At 37.5% G+C, this 17844-nt stretch overlaps 1 protein-coding gene across 1 annotated transcript in view; it reads right to left on the reverse strand.

The window, feature by feature from the left end:
• The window catches only part of BBS4 (Bardet-Biedl syndrome 4), a 58350-nt gene extending 40767 nt beyond the window's left edge, over nucleotides 1-17583 (reverse strand). The window contains exons 1-2 of the mRNA XM_034660706.1: nucleotides 16883-17583; nucleotides 7334-7385 (exon numbers count right to left, since the gene is read on the reverse strand). Of these exons, the coding sequence (XP_034516597.1) occupies nucleotides 7334-7385; nucleotides 16883-17092 (262 nt within the window). The 5' untranslated portion in view covers nucleotides 17093-17583. The remainder of the gene's footprint in view (nucleotides 1-7333; nucleotides 7386-16882) is intronic.
• Between the last annotated feature and the right edge of the window lie 261 nt (nucleotides 17584-17844).

Raw genomic sequence — 17844 nt, forward strand, 5'->3', positions numbered from 1 at the left:
TGGGTGGCACAGCGGTTGGGCGTCTGCCTTCGGCTCAGGGCGTGATCCCGGCGTTGTGGGATCGAGCCCCCACATCAGGCTCCTCCGCTGTGAGCCTGCTTCTTCCTCTCCCACTCCCCCTGCTTGTGTTCCCTCTCTCGCTGGCTGTCTCTATCTCTGTCAAAAAAAAAAAAAAAATCTTAAAAAAAAAAAAAAAAAAAAGAATACCATACAGTGATTTAGGAAGCATAGGATACTGATTTGCTCCATTACCGTGATATTTAACTTATATCACTTGGTCAAGGTAGTGTCTGGAAAATGTTTCCACTATGAAGTTATTACTATTTTATAATTAAAATGTTATCTTATGGAGAGATATTTAGAGGCTTATGTAAATATCCTGTTTCCCATGAAACTTTTACCTACTCGTTTAGCATCCACTGAGGAGTTCTGCATGAATCAATTATTGCTATGATGATTGCCAAATGGTAATTTTCTATCATTCATTCTACCCTTACTAGTTATCATTCTATTTTATAAGAAAGAGCCTTTTCTTATTAGTATACTTCTATCAGTATGCACTGGTGTATTCTTATTTTATTCCATGTGTTATAATCCATTGCTATATTATTGGAGGCTTAAATCACTCCAGAACGGGCCAATGGCCAGAGAAAGCCCTTCAAACCCACTTCTGTGTCTTTATGACAAATTTCCATCACTCTGTAGGCCATTCTTTACTTTCTGGCACAAGATATCCCAGGTTCATCTTGTACTCTCCTAGCATTACTCAAGGAATTAGGCATTTCTCTAAGGAACCCTGGTTCCTTTTACTGGAGAACACTACATAGAAACTAAGATCTGGGCACTAACCATGCTCATGGCTACTAGGTTGTCACTGCTGCTAACCCTTCTCAGTGGACAGAAGCAGGGGAAAAAACATATTCTATAACTGTGTATCTATATTAAAAGCCATGCCTTCAATACTGATACCTCCAATTCCAATCCAATCTATTAGGGTTTAATCTCATCTCTCCCCTTTCTATAGTATGTAACTCCCTTCTCCAACAGTAAGAAAACTTAACTCCAATAAACCATAGTATATTTGCTTCTGCTTGCATTTTATTTTTAAGACTTTCGTTTTCCCAATTTTTATTGAAATAATAAATGATTCCAAAAGTCGGAACTACACAGAAAGACATACCTAAAGAAGTGTCATACCCCCCACATCATTTCCACACAAGGCCCTGTAGACAGCCAATCTCATTTGTTTCTGATACATCCTTCTGGTGTTTCTTTTTTGTGAAAACAAGCACATGCATATTTTTTTATTTCCCCTTCCTTCTTATAAAAATGTAGCATATGGCAACTACTCATTTGTACTGTTTTTTTTAAGACAAATGATTTATTTTGGAAATCACTCTATATCACATTAATCTTATTCTTTTTTAAAGCGGCATAGTACTCTATATTATGTGGCTATACTACAGTTTACTCAAACACTCCTCACATACAGGCATTTAAGTTTCCAATATTTTACAATCACAATGGTGCAAATATAGTTAATAAGTCTTTGTTTATTGTCAGAGACATTATCTTCAGAGTAAAGTCCTAGAAATGTGATCATAGCATTTTATTAGATATTGCCAAATTCCCTTCTATAACAGCCGTAACAATTGAGACTCTCACCAGCAATGTAAGACAGTGCCTGTTTCCCACAGCCTCACAAACTGGACATGTACTCACACTTTATAATTTTAGCTATCCTAATAGGTAAGAAATGGTACCTTAGTATGGATTCAATTTTAATATCTCTTACTCTGAGTCAGGTTGAACATATTTTTCATGTGCCCAAAGGTCATTCTTACAGTGTGTGTGTGTGTGTGTGTGTGTGTGTAAATTGTGATTGTGTTTTACCCATTTTTCTATTGAGTTTTTGGTCTTTTTTCCCCCACCCCAAATTTTTAAGAGTTTTTTACATATTAGGGATATTAGCCATTTATATGTGATATATGTTGCAAATATATTCACCCACTATATTATTCCTCTTTGTCTTATTGTGCCTTTTGCCATGCAAAAAAGAAATTATGAGGTAATATTTTTATGAGGTAATATTTATCAATCTTGTATTGCCTCTGGCAATACCTTCTTTCAGTACTTGCATGGTTAGGTATTTTACGTTTAGATTAGATCTCTGACCCATTTGGAGTTTATTCTTGTGTATGGTGCGAAGTATTCATCTAATTTTTTCTTTACCAAAATAGCTATTCAGTTGTCCCAGCACCATTTATTTAAAAAATACATCTTTACTCCAGTAATTTGAGACACCATATACTTCATCATATACTAAACTGCCAAATGTAGGCTCAGTCGGCTAAGCATCTCCCTTTGGCTCAGGTCATGATCCCGGGGTCCTAGGACTGAGTCCCGAGTTGGGCTCCCTGCTTAGCTGGGAGCCTGCTTCCCTCTCTCCCTCTTCCACTTCCCCTGCTTGTGCTCTCTCTCTCTCTCTCTCAAAGAAAATCTTTTTAAAAAAATAATTAATAAATAAATTGCCAAATGTATTTGAGACTATTTCTGGGCTTTCTGGGTTTTTTTCCACAGCTTCCTTACTTTTTTTTTTAAGATTTATTAAAAAAAAAAAAGATTCATTTATTCCTTTGAGAGAGAGAGTGCATGCAAGCAGATGGAGGGGCAGAGGGAGAAGGACAAGCACAGGCTTGCACTGAGCATGGAACCCACATGGGACTGGATCTCATGACCCTGAGACCAGGACCTGAGCTGAAATCAAGAGTTGGTTGCTCAACCGACTGTGCCACCCAGGCGCTCCTCCGCTGGTTTATCTTCTAATCGTGTACCAGAAATATACTGTTTTAATTAGAGAGGCTTCACGGTATTTTTAATATCTGTTAAGAAAAACTGTGAACTTCAGGCCAATAAACTAGACAATTTAGATGAAGTTAAAAAGATTCCTTGAAAGACATAAACTACCAAAGCTCAATTAAGAAGAACTAAGTAACCTGTTTAGCCCTATCTCTATTAAACAAATTGAATTTGTTTTTGAAAACATTTCTACAAAGAAAACTCCAGGCCCAGATGGCTTCACAGAAACATTACAACAAATACTTAAGGATGAAATTATTCAATTCTCCACAAACTCCTCCAGAAAATTAAAAAGGAGAGACTATTTCCCAAATCATTTATGAGTTAAAAGGAACATTCATACTTTGTAGAAGGAAATATAAAATGGTTTAACTACTTTGGAAAACACTTTGGCAATTTCCAATAAAACTAAACATATACTCACAATACCATCCAGCGATCCCATTCCAAGACACTTCACAAACGAAATAAAAATATGTTCACACAAAACCTTCTAGGCAAATGTTTACATAGCAGCTGTATTTGTAATAGCCAAAAACCCAAATGTCCTTTGGTGAATGGATGGATGAATGAACTGCAGTATACCGATACAAATGAATACTACTCATCAATAAAAAGAAACTCAAACACACAACAACATGGATAAATCTCAAAAACATTACACTAGGCGAAAAAAGCCACTCAAAAGGTTATATAATGTTATGCTTCATTTAAATGATATTCTCAGAGCACCTGGGTGGTTCAGTTGGTTAAGTGGCTGGTTTTTATTTTATTATGATATGTTAGTCACCATACAGTGCATCATTAGTTTTTGACGTAGTGTTCATGATTCACTGTTTGTGTATAACACCCAGGGCTCCATGCAATGCTTTTGGCTCAGGTCATGATCTCAGGGTCCTGGGATCAAGCTCCGCATCCGGCTCCCTGTGGAGCCTGGTTCTCCCTCTCCCTCTGCCTGCCAATCCCCCTGCTTGTATACTCACTCTCGCTCACACGCTCTCAAGTAAATAAATAAAATCTTTAAAAACAAACAAACAAATAAATAAATGATATTCTCAAAGAGATAAAACTATAGGAAGAAAAAAATCAATGATTGCCAGCAACTGCAAGTGGGAGAAGTGGTTTACTACAAAGTCAAGGTGAATTTTTGAGGCTGATTAAGCTGTTCTATATCTTGATTGTGGTGGTAGTGGTGGTTACATGACTATTTTCATTTGTCAAAACTCCCAGAACTTTATACTTTAAAAAGAGGGTGAATCTGATTGTAGGTAAATTATACATTATCATACAAACACTAATCTAAGCAAAACTGGAACAGCTCTATTATCATCAGACAAAGCTGACTTCAAGTAAGGAATATTATCAGGAAGAGAAGAAAAAGAGTCAATTCATCAAGAAGTCAAACAATCCTAAATGTCTATGCATCCAACAACACATATTCAAAATATACAAAGTAAAAATTGATAGATCTTTAAGTAGAAACAGACAAACCCATAATTACATGGAATATTCACCACAGACCACATTCTGGGCCATAAAACAAACCATATAAAGTATGCTCTCTGACCGTAACTAGAATTAAACTAGAAACCAATAACAAAAAAAAATCTGGAAAAATTCCTACAGATAGAGAAATTAATCAATACCTTTCTTAATTGTACAAGGGTTAAAGGGGAACACAAAGAAATTTTAAAATATTCAGCATTGTACAAAAGTTAAAACATAACATTTGAAATGTATATGAACAAGTGAAACAGTGTTTAGAGGGCAATGTAAAGTACTAAATGCTTATAACAGGAAAGAAGAAAGATATCAAACCGAAGATCTAAGTTTCTACCTTAAGGACTGCAAAAAGAAAAATGAAACTGCAAATTAAACACAATACTAGATACGAGCAGAAATCAATGAAATTGAAGCAGAAAAGAGAAAAAAAATAACATCAAAAGTTGGTTCTTTGAAAAGATCAATAAAATGGATAAACCTCTAGCCAGGCTGATCAAGGAAAAAAACGACAGTAGACATAAATCATCAAAATCAGGAACAGAGGGAATATCACTATATATCCTACAGACATTAAAAGGAAAATACACGAGTATCATGACCTTTATGCCAATAAATTTGATAACTGAGATGAAATGGACAAATTCCTTTGAAAGAAAAACATTACCAAAGTTCTCCCTAAGGAAATATGTATCATCTGAATAGCCCCATATCTATTAAAGAAATTGAGTTTGTACTTAAATGCCTTCCAACAAAGAGAGATCCAGACCTACATTGCTTCACTGTCACACTCTAGCAAACATTTAAGAAAGACATAATACCAATTCTATACAAAATCTTCCAGGAAAGAGAAGAGGGAATAGCTCCCAACTTATTTTAAGGCCAGCATAACCTGATACCAAAAAAAGACAAAAGCATTGCAAAAAAAAAAAGAATAATAATAACTATAGACCAACATCCCTCATGAACAGAAGCAAAAATCCTTAACAAAAATTAACAAATTGAATCTAGTAACATATAAAAAGGTTAATACATTATGACCATGTGGGGTTTAGCCCAGAATTCAAAGGTTGGTACAACATTCCAAAAATTCAATCAATGTAATTTACCATATTGACAGAGAAAATCTTGGGCTGTGGAACCCAGAAATTAAGGGCAGGTTAAGAGGTTATACCCCCGATATTTTAGGTGCCTATGTCACTACCTTACACAACTCCAAAGGTATCGTTTACATTGTAGTCACTGTATTCTACATGAATGATACAGCTGGAACTGTAAAATATAGTGGTACTGCAAATGTGTAAAATCGTTGACCAAAAGGCAACGCAACTTTACACCGGGCTAAAAAAAATAAAAGATCCCAATGAGATTTTTACCTTCCAGACGTTCCACTTGGCCTTGTTGACACCTGAAATACTGTTTAGTCCTGAACTCTGTACTTCCAAGGGGAACAATGAATTTCACCAGAAAACCAAAGCAATAATGACAAAAGAGTTCTAGACACTTTATATGAAAAGAGTTGAAAAAATTGGAAGGCACATACTACACTTCAATAATTTGCTTATATCTTATATGCCCTGAAGACTGTCAATTCCTGAGGGCAGAATCCATGCCCTATTAATCTTTGTATTCCCCCTGATACCTACCATTGGTCCTGGAAATGGGTAAGTACTCATGTATGAGGGATTGAGGAACAGGGAAAACTAAAGTTTAATCACACAGACCAGAAGGTGGGAAGAAAGGATTGGAAAGGGCACTACAGCACTGTTACTTCTTATAGCATAACATGTCAAATGTGACCTTTTGACCCATAGCTATCAGCTTTGTATCTCATTAGCCTGAATTGGGCACAATTGCCAATTTTTGATTGGTATATGCTGATTACAGCTCTCCTAGACTGAGAGTCAGTCCAACCATGGAGTTTGACTCTGGAGGAAGCATGGAAAGAACACTGGAGCGACAATCATAATACCCCATAATCACACTAGCCCCACCTAACTAGCCAAATCACCCCGGCGATTAAACAAAGTGACAGACATCACAGCAAGATGGTTCTCATGTCCAGAAATGATGTAAGAAATATTAGCAACTATGTTAGATAACTAGAAGAAACACCTAAGCTTCACAAATAATCTAAGTTATAGACGTAATGCTCTTTCAATGAAGATGTATTCCTGAAAAACTCTTTGAAAACAAATTCTGAAGGCAATCATATTTTCCAACAACTTGTATTATAATTTAAAAGAGGAACAGAAATGCCCCAAGTAGGCTAAACAATTTATTGGCAAAATGAAATTTAAAAATCTTAGCAGACAACAGGAAAACACATGCTGCAAAAGGATGTATTGCCTATTAACCATAACTCATAATGCAGACATATGCATGACCCTGAGCAAGTCATGCCCCTTCCCCTCGGCCTTGGTTTTCTCATCTAGAAAATAATAAATAAATGGGTAAATAATAAAATAGATGGTCTCTTCTGCTAAATAAAAAGTTAGGGTGTTGTTTAAGTTTGTTAGACATCAGACATGTTTATTAGACATTGACAGAATATCCAATGTAGTAAACTACAACCTGATGCAAGCCTTTCTAAGACTTTATAAGTTATTTCTCTAAATAAAATAGAACATAGCTCTACCAGATTTTTAAATGCAGCTTTTCATAGTATATGCCCTTACCTAGTCTTCACAGACTCAATTTTCATAAAACCTTACACTTACTTAACATAGATATGAGATTATGCGAGGCCTGATATGTACAATGGGAACTTCATGGTGTTTTTTCTGCAAGTTGAAAATACACACTTACATAATAATAAAGCCCCATTTAAACATATTTACAGGCAAAATCAATCCCAAAATATCTAACAACGTCATAAAATAAAAGCTAGGTATGGAGCAATATTTAGACTATTATTGCTTTTCTCCAAAACTCACATTTTTAAAAGCTCTACACAATGAAATTGCATACCGACCTTTTTTCAGCCGGGGTTTCTGAGATTCAACAGAAGCAGGAAACGGAGTCTTCTGAAAAGAAATTAGTCTATGTTAAGGCATCACCATAAACCTTGCTAACTTAAAAAAGCATTCAAACAACCATAACCACTAGTTCTCCAATCATGCAATTAATCCATTAACTATGTACAGGCACAAAGAAAAATTAAAAACCAATTTTTAATATAATATGGTTTAAAAAGCAAATGTCAACTTTTGCTATCCAAACTATTAATAATGTATATCGCATATTTACAATATATACTTATGTGTAATATATAATTATATATGTATATTTTTTAAGATTTTATTTGAGAGAGAGAGAGAGAGAGAGGGCATGAGTGGGGGGAGGGCGAAGGAGAGGGACTCTCAAGCAGACTCTAGACAGTGAGGAGCCTGCGTGGGGGTCGATCCCATGACTCCAAGATCATGACCCAAGTGGAAACCAAGAGTCAGACACTTAACCAACTGAGCCACCCAGACACCCTGTGTAATATATAATTACAATGCATAAAATGTGCACAAATAAATGTACAAAGCTCTTAAGACACTACATATTAGTATTATACTTAATATTATACATCTTAGCACCCAAACCAAAAAAGTAGTAACTTTGATAAAAAGAAGTTTATGAGGTCATCTATACAGAAATTACCTAGCACTCAATTCCAGGAGTGGTTTTTTTTTTAAGATTTATTTATTTAATTTAGAGAGAGAACCAGTATGAGCAGGGGGAAGGACAGATGGAGACGGAGAGAGAATCCTCATGCAGACTCCCTGCTGAGCACGGAGCCTGATGTGGGGCTTGATCCCAGGACCCTGAGATCACGACCTAAGCTGAAATCAAGAGCTGGCAACTTAACCAACTGAGTCATCCAGGCACCGCTAGAAGGGAGTTTGGTTTTTTTTTTTAAGGGACATTACTGAATATAAAAAATACTATCTTATACTGTAACTTTGCAGAAAATCTTCAAATGGATTTTTCTTATAACTACTTCCTATGTTACATATGATATGGTAAGATATAAGCATAAATAATGGCTGAAAATTTCCAGAAGTAATGAGAGACACTAATCTTTAGATTCCAAATGCTCAACCAATCCTGACCAGGTTAAATGGAAATAAATCCATACTAGCATACATCACAAGGACCTGCACCAGAGACAATAAGTTCTTAAAAGCAACCAAGTAAAAAAGTATCACCAGATAAGCTATACAGAAAGGACACTTAGACTGACAGCTGACTTCTCAACAATTAAAAATGGGAAATAATAACCCATAAAGCCATTGTAAGAAAAATCACTCCCATGTCTCAGGTGCCAAGTAAAATGAAAGTTAATCTAACACAATGTCAGCAAACTATGGACTGCAGGTCAAACAAATCCTGCCCATTTTTATATGGCCAACAAAGAATGTTTTTTACATTTTTTAAAAAGATTTTATTTATTTATTTATTTATTTATTTATTTATTTATTTATGGAGGGGAGGCAGCACTTGTGCGAGCAGGGGCAGGTAGACTTCACACTGAGTGGAGAGCCTGATGCAGGGCTCAACCCCAGGACCATGAGATCAGGACCTGAGCCAAAACCAAAAGTCAGACGCTCAGCCGACTGAGCCACCTAGGCACCTGTTTTTACATTTTTAATAAAAGTTTTTACATTTTTTAAAATTTTGTAACACCTGAAAATTACATAAAATTCAAATTTAAGTATCTAAAATAAAATTTTATCAGAACATAGTCACACACACACGTTTATTTACTGTCTATGGTTGCTTCCACACTTCAACTGCATGGTTGAGTTACTTACGACAGACACAGGACCACAGAGCCCAAAATATTTATTACTGGCCCTTTACAAAAATAGTTTGCCAACCTCAGATCTAAACTCTTACATCTATCAAAACTAACTTTCAGGACACATGGCTGGCTCAATCGGAAGAGCATACAACTCTTGATCTCAGGGTTTTAAGTCCAAGCCCCATGTTGGGTGTAAAGGTTACTTTAAAAAAAAAATCTTTAAAAAAATTTTTTGTTTAAATAAACTTTTAAAGGATATACATTAGGAAAAAGGAAAAGAACCCCAGAATGAAGGAGTGAAATGAACAAAGGAATTGGTAAAATATGGAAGTATTCTAAATATTCACTGACTGAATAAAACAAATAGAAGTATAATTTGTGGTGTTGAGAAACAAAAACTACAAAACTGAACAACAGTAGCATGAAGTGGCAGAAGACAATGGGTAATAAAACATTTGATAATCCCTTCGAGTTTTAAATTTGAACTTTCAGTTGAATATGTATTATAAAAAGAAAACTGTGTACTCACTAAAGGAAGACTGAAGAATGGAGTATATAACAAGTAATGAAATGAGAAGAGGAGAGAGAAAAAAAGAGAAACTCAGAAAAAAAAAAGCAAGAAAAGAAGGAGAAAGGAATGAAATTCTCCAGTTAAATTATCAGGATGGATCTTTTTAAAAATCTAGATTTATGCTATTTATATACAGACATCTAAAACAGGCAAAGAAAAGCAAAGTAAAAGATGGAAAAAGATAAACCAGGAAAACAAAAAGATAACTAAGATAGCAATATTAACATTAAAAAAAACAGGCTTCAAGAGAAAAAACTTTTTGGGGCGCCTGGGTGGCTCAGTCATTAAGCATCTGCCTTCGGCTCACGTCATGATCCCAGGGTCCTGGGATCGAACCCCACATCAGGCTCCCTGCTCAGCGGGAAGCCTGCTTCTTCCTCTCCCTCTGCCCCTCTTCCTGTTAGTGTTCCATCTCTTGCTGTCTCTCTCTCTGTCAAACAAATAAATAAAATCTTAAAAAAAAAAAGCTTTTTATCAGGAAAATGAATTAAGATAGATCAACGACTAAAATGAACAAGGCAAATTTAAAAACCTTTAGAAAAAATAAAGGATAGAGAAGGATTGTTTCAGTAAGATATAAAAGCACAAACCAATTGAGAAAAGATCTAAATATTCAACATTAAATTAAGAACTTCTGTTCCAAAAAGGAAGTGAAGATAGAAAAGATATTTGCAATACAAAACCAAAAAAAAAAAAAAAGATAAAGGATTAACAGCCAGAAACTATAACTAACTACAAAACAAACAGTAAAAGAAAACAATAAGAAAAACAGCAAAGTAGAAAAATAAGCAAAACATGGGGCTCCTGGGTGGCTTAGTCAGTTAAGCGTCTGCCTTCAGGCTCAGGTCAGGTCCTGGGATGGGGCCCCCCACCGGGCCCCTTCCTCAGCAGGGAACCTGCTTCTCCCTCTCCCTCTGCCCCTCCCCCCTACTTGTGTTCTCTTGCTCACTATGCTCTCTCTCAAATAAATAAGTAAAAAGAAAAGAAAGGACAGAAAGAAAGAAGCAAAACATATGAACCAGGCATTGCACAGAAAAGGAAAAGACACAACCACTGCTGCTCCACCTCATTAACAATCAGGTAAATGTCAGTTAAAATCACATTAAGACGTCATTTCCCATCAACCATACTGACAGAATTTAAAGCTATGACAATATCAAGGATGTAAGCAATAGGAACTGATGGTAGAAGCATAAACTGCTAAAACCACCTTAGAGTTTCCCGTAAGTAATGCAGTTGAAGATGTACCTACTCCATGTATCAACAATCCATTTCTAGGAATACCCTGGAAAAACTCTTAGATTAAGAGACATATACAAGAATGTTCACAGGCCTGAGACATTCTTACTCCTTACATTTTGCACCCTAAGCACCTCACTTGCCTTACCCTGGCCCTGTTCACAATAACATTATTTTCAGTAACTAAAAATAAGGGGCTCCTGGCTGGTTCAGTCAGTAGAGCATGTGACTCTCGACCTCAAGGTCATGCGTTCAAGCCCCATGTTGGGCACAGAGCTTACTTTCATTTAAAGTAAATTTTAAAAATTTACTAAAAAAAAACAAAAAACAAAAAACAAAAACACCTAAACTAAAACTAAAAATCAACAGGAAAAAATAAAGTTGAACATACAGGCTCAAAAATGATTGCCAGGGTGGGAGGTAGGGGAAATGGGAAGAGATTGGTAAAAGGGTACAAACTTTTAGCTGTAAGATGAGTAAGGCCTAAGGTGACTCTAGTTGATAACACTGTATTGAATAATTGAAATTTGCTAAAACAGTGGAACTTAGATGTTCTTACGAAAAAAAAAGGTATATACGTGCAGTGATGGATGTGTTGTTAGTAACTTGGTGGGAATCCTTTCCCAATGTATATCAAATGATCACATTGTATACTTTAAATATCTTATAACTTTGTCAACTGTACCTCATTAAAGCTGGAGAAATCAGAACTCAGATCTCTATCTATTAGAATGGGTAAATTAATTACAGTATTTTCCTTTAATGGGATAATACACAGCACTGAAAAATGAATAAACAATTTCTTAAAACCAATATGTTATCTAGAGGTATTAAATATGGCAAAACTGTAAATAAGAGCAAAAGAATAATTAACATAAAACTGATGAAAGATATACTTCTGATGGGAGAGGAGGAAAATGCAGTAAGGGAAGAGACATTTAGGAGGATTCAAAGTTATTGTTAATGACCCATTTCTTAACCTGTGAAGTAGAAAAACAAGTTTCCATTATACTGTTCTTTAAAACTTACCTACAACCTTTTATTCATTCTTTTAGAGCTAAGATATACTTCATAACAAAAAAACAATCCTCAAAATAAAACAGAATACATACTTGTACTATTAGCTATTTTATTATCTTGACTTAACAAATACAGAAATCTCACTAAAACAAATAATCCATTTTAAAATGGGTAAAAAATCGGTAAAGATACTTCACCCAAGAGAAATGGATGAATAAACACATAAAAAGATACCCAATACCATTATCCATTGGGGAAATATACATTAAATATAAATTAAATATAAATATATAAATATAAATAAAAACCACAATAACCACTATACATACACTAGAATGAGATTAATATTAAAAGACCGACAATATGAAGAACTAACAAGGCAAGGATGTGGAAAGCTGAAACCCTCACAGACTGCTTGTGGGAAAGTAAAATGGTATATAGCCACTTTAGAAAAGTTTGGCGTGGGGTGCCTGGGTGGCTCAGCCAGTTAAGCATCCAACTCTTGATTTCTGCTCAGTTCATGATTTCAGGGCCCTGAGGTCAGGATCGCCAGATCGAGCCCCCTATCAGGCTCCATGCTTAGCTCGGAGTCTGCTTGTCCCTCTCCCTCTGCTCCTCCTCCCACTCACTCTATCTCTAAAATAAATAAATAAAATCCTAAAAAAAAAAAAAAAAAGTTTGGCAGTTTTGTTTTTTTATTAACATACACTTACCATACAACCCAGCAATTTCACTCCTAGATAAATAAAAATATATCCATGCAAAGATTCACAGCAACATTATTCATAATAGCCCAAAACAGGAAAACAGTCTTAATGTCCATCAATTGGTGGATTAACAAAATGTATATATTCATACAATGGGAACACTGCTTAGAAAAAAAAAGGAACAAAGTACTTCTATGTACAATATAAATGAACCTAAAAAACATGCTAAGTGAAATTCAGACACATAAGACTACATATTGTGTGATTACATGAAATTGTAGAGAAGGCAAAGCTATGGAGACAGAAAGCAGATCAGCAGCAGCTGGGGTTAGGAGTAAAGAGTACTTGCTTGCAAATGGACCCAAGGGAACTTTTTGGAGTGATGGAGTTAAGTGGATTGTGGCAGTATTTTACTAGTTGTGCAAGTATATAAATTTACTAAAATCGATCAAACTGTACACTTAAAATGGGTGAATTTTATGGTATGTGTATTATACCTCAACAAATGTTTTTAAAATGCTAAAGAACTCTATCTTTTATCTAACTGGGATTTCTTTTAAGATTTTATTTATTTAAAGAGAGCACAGGGGCAACTGGGTGGCTTAGCCTTCGGCTCAGGTCATGATTCCAGGGTCCTGGGATCAAGCCCCACATTAGGCTCCCCGCTCAGCAGGCAGCCTGCTTCTCCCTCTCCCTCTACTGCTTGTGCTCTGTTGCTTTCTCTGTCAAATAAATAAATAAAACCTTTAAAGAAAAAAATAGAGAGCACACACACGAGTGGGGGTAGAGGGAGAGAGAATCTCAAGCAGACTCCATGTCCAAGGCAGGGCTCGATCCCACAACCCTGAGATCATGACTTGAGCCGAAATCAAGAGTCAGACGCTTAACCAACTGAGCCACCCAAGTACCCCTAACTGCCTGGCTAGCTCAGTCAGCAAAGCATGCAACTCTTGATCTTGGGGTTCTGAGTTCCAGCCCCATATGGGCATAAAGATTACTTAAAAATATAGATGAATAAAAATCTTAAGGGCTCAAAAAGCATCTTCATGAATCAGCAACCTTTCTGCATAAAGGTGAATTAAAATAAATTATAATTTTTTAATGAGTCTCTTTTCCAAAAAGTCTTTTAGAACATTTTGAGCAGGGGCGCCTGGGTGGCACAGCGGTTAAGCGACTGCCTTCGGCTCAGGGCGTGATCCCGGTGTTATGGGATCGAGACCCACATCAGGCTCCTCCGCTAGGAGCCTGCTTCTTCCTCTCCCACTCCCCCTGCTTGTGTTCCCGCTCTCACTGGCTGTCTCTATCTCTGTCAAATAAATAAATAAAATCTTTAAAAAAAAAAAAAAAAAACATTTTGAGACAGAAAGGATTCTATTAGCCCACTTGATCTCATTTATAGCTGGGATGTATGTAGAATTCATTACGTCCTTCTGGTTCTTTCCTCATTTTTATGTAGTTCTGTGATCATTTATTCATCTAATAAATATTCATGTAATATTTGATATGTGCTAGGCACTATATCTGAGCCAATACAATAGTAATCTTTGTTTTCTGTTCTGAAAGGTTTAAATTTACAGGAAGAAAAATAGGTATATATACAAATACATTGAATAATGGGAATTAGGGAGTTACAAAAAATTTGTAAGTATAAATCACAGAAAGCAGTATTATTTGCTTTTATTTTTAAGATCTCTAAATCATTTCTTATGTATTCTTAAATAAAATATAAATATCAGTCCCCAGTTTTCTGAAGGAACTAACTGGTAATAGTCCTTGATAGTTTAGAATTTCTGTGTCCCACATTAGACTAGGTTTATTCCATTTTACTGGGATGTCTCCTGGCCTCAAAGCCTTTACAACAGCAGTCTTAGATTTTTACTTACGCATTTGTTCAAAATTCTCTCAGTTTCAAGTCTTTTAGTCTTCTCTCCTCCACATCTATATACCCATATCTACTGAACTATGTGTTTTTTATGCCACAAAATTAAGATCACACAATATACTCTTATTAAAAAGCAAAAAAGGGGAGCACCGCAGTGGCTCAGTCAGTTAAGCATCCAACTCTTGATCTCTTCTCAGGTCTTGATCTCAGGGTCACATGTTCAAGCCCCACGTTGAGCTCCACGCTGGGTGTGGAGCCTACTTTAAAGAAAAAAAAAATGGAAAAAAGGCCCAAAATGGAGTTGTTTATGCTAAGTCCCATGTCAACAAACCAAGACTGAATGAATTATACTTTCTACCTCTCCCAGGAACAGAATCTTAAACCACTCAATCAGAAATCACCCAATCAGGGGGTACGTGGCTGGACCCATCACTTAAGCGTTTGCCTTCAGCTCAGGTCATGATCCCAGGATCCTGGGATTGAGCCCCAAATTGGGCTCCCTGCTCAGCTGGGAGCCTGCTTCTCCCTCTCCCTCTGCCTGTGCGCGCGCGCTCTCTCTCTCTGTCAAATAAATAAAACCTTTAAAAAAAATCTCAATTAAAAAAAAAAATCACCCAATAAGTATTAGTGAGGTAATATGCCCGAGAGACCCCTGGCATCACCTAAAGGAAAGTGACCTTGCAATAAGCAACCTTTTTGTCCAGTATAACTTCCCTGTTCCCACTCCTTTCTGCCTATGAAAGCCTTTCATTTTGTACAGCACTTCAGAGCTCCTGGCTGGTAGAATGAATGCTGCCTGATTCATAAACCATTGAATAAAGCCAATAAGATCTTTAAAGACTATTCAGTTTTGTTTTTTTAACACTCCACAACTAGCTTTTTAAAAATGTAATACCATCCACATCAACATAAATAGTTCTAACACTTTTTAATGGCTACATAATAATCCTCAGAATGGAAGTAGCAGAGGTCATCTATTACCCTATTAACGCGTATTCACCTTGTTTCCAGCATTTTGCCACTATAAACAATACTGCAGTGAATACCCTTGTACTACATGCTTATATTATGCTGTATTTCAGTGGGATACCAGTCTGTTGATTGAGTGAACGAGACTGTTGAGCCTTTTTAATTTTATTACAAGATACCAGATCACTTCCAAAAAGGGCAGAAATTCAAATCTCCCTGTAGCAGTAAAGTGAAAAGATGAAATTACTACAAATATAGCACTGTTAGCAATAAACTTGACAATAATGAAAATAATCAGTTAACTTCAGGCTCAAGTGCTAAAGTCATATTGAAACAAAACAGCCATTCTCTTTAAAACACTATTAGATTCAAAAGCACAGGACAATTCTGCCACCATAAAAATCAAGTTCACATTTTATTTATGAACACCTATCGCTACCTGCAATGAGCACTAGAGAATAAGCTGTGTTTATAGCATTGTGTTACCAGTGTACCTTAAATTTATGTAGGTGAAGTATTTTCTTTGATGTGTTTCTAATATCTAAAACCCAGTAACACAAATCATGCTATTTAATTTTTTTTTAACTTGTAGCTTAACAAAAGTCTTTGCTTTGGGTCTCCTTCCCTGTATTCAGAGTTGTATGATTACACCAAAAATAATTTTACTTCTCTGGAAATGAAGAGAGAATAGAAAACAACCCCCCTGACAGATTACCATTGGCCTTGATCCTTAACGGCCAGAACTAAGCTGTAAAACAGCCAAAACCCGCTATTTTGTCTCCTAGGTTTCCCAGGGCGTTTTTCATAGGGCAATACATTCCAAATAAACTACTGAAGTCATTCTAACAAATGAGAATGTGCTTTGAAACCCAACAGTAAAACAAAGTAGACAAGGTTTCACATTTAGAATTTTGCAGAAATTAGATCTAATTATAAATATACACTTCACAAATAACTACCACTGGGTCATCCCGAATTCATCCGGGCAGCTGTGTGGGGTTTAATTAATATCTAACTCAGGCTTCAGCTGAATCCCAAAACAGCACTTTCCTAAACTAAACTACAAGAGAGAAAACAAGGTCCCGACCCACCGGCAGAAGGCAGTGACGCTCAAAATTTCCAGGCTTTGTCATATTCAATTCCTAATCCTGGGGATTAACACAAACGGTCTCTGCATAAACGGTAGGGCTTCCTTTCCAAACCTCGCGAGACAAAAAAGATGGGACTAGCAAAAGAGCCATTTCTGATGAAAATCTCCCTTTTCCGTCCAGCGCACCCCAAGAGGGACCACAGTCCCAGCACAGGCCCCGCGCTGCAAAGAAGTCAGCCTTGCCCAGGCGTACCAGCTCCCAGGAGCGGGGCCCTGTCTCCCCGCGCACCCCGAGAGGCTCCAGACCCGGCTCCGCACCTCCCCAAAGCCGGCTGCGTAGGACACAGTCCGCCCACAAGCCAGCCTCGCCTCTCTGCTCCGCCCGGGGCGGCCCTACCCCGCCTGGCGGCCGGGACACTAGGAGAACCTCGGCTCTCACCGTCGCGACTCCCTCCTCAGCCATCTTGGCTCCGCCCACCGCCTCGCGGCCGGAAGTTGGCTGTTTCCCAGACGACCAGACAAACGGAAGTCGTGGAACTGAGGAAGCTGGGCGGGGCCTGAGACGGGAACTAAAGAGATCCTGGGCCAAACGCTTTACTTAGAGGCGTCTTCAGGAAACCTGGAAAGGTTGGATTCGGCTTCACGGACGGCTTGACGCTGATGAGCCGGTGAAGGAATACCTAGGCAGTTCTCTTCCTCCGGGAAACCCCTGACCGCCCCCACGACGTTGTCTTGGGCGCTGCTGGAGAAACTCGCGACCACGCCGGCTGGAATGGCCAGACACAGCTGGGAAGGCCGCGCAGTCCTCCCGCCACTTTGCGTTTATTTCAGTCCTTCCGGTAGTCCTGGCCCCCAAACCCTGGGGTAGAGAACCCCGTTCTCGACTTTCCCAAAACCTCCTCGTTTCTTAGCTGTCACTGTCTGGGGTATTCGCCTCACCAGGCTCCCACTCTCTACGCCAGAATTTGCAAATCCGCTGCCGGTGGGCTGCATGTGACGGCAGTCTTGTTTTGATGAGAAATATTTAAAAACCAGGAGATTTCACAAGAAAGCCAGAAACCCGGCGTCGGGGCATGTAAAGATTTGACAATGGGCTTCCATTCCCAAATGTCAATAAAACAGATGTGAAAAACCGCTGCGACTGTACATAGTTTCGCCATTTTGCCACAATCCACTTCCTGACGCACTTAAGCCGCTTTACATTACCCATCTGCC

The sequence above is a fragment of the Ailuropoda melanoleuca genome, chromosome 5 (genome assembly GCF_002007445.2).
Source record: "Ailuropoda melanoleuca isolate Jingjing chromosome 5, ASM200744v2, whole genome shotgun sequence".
Taxonomy (NCBI): Eukaryota; Metazoa; Chordata; class Mammalia; order Carnivora; family Ursidae; genus Ailuropoda; species Ailuropoda melanoleuca.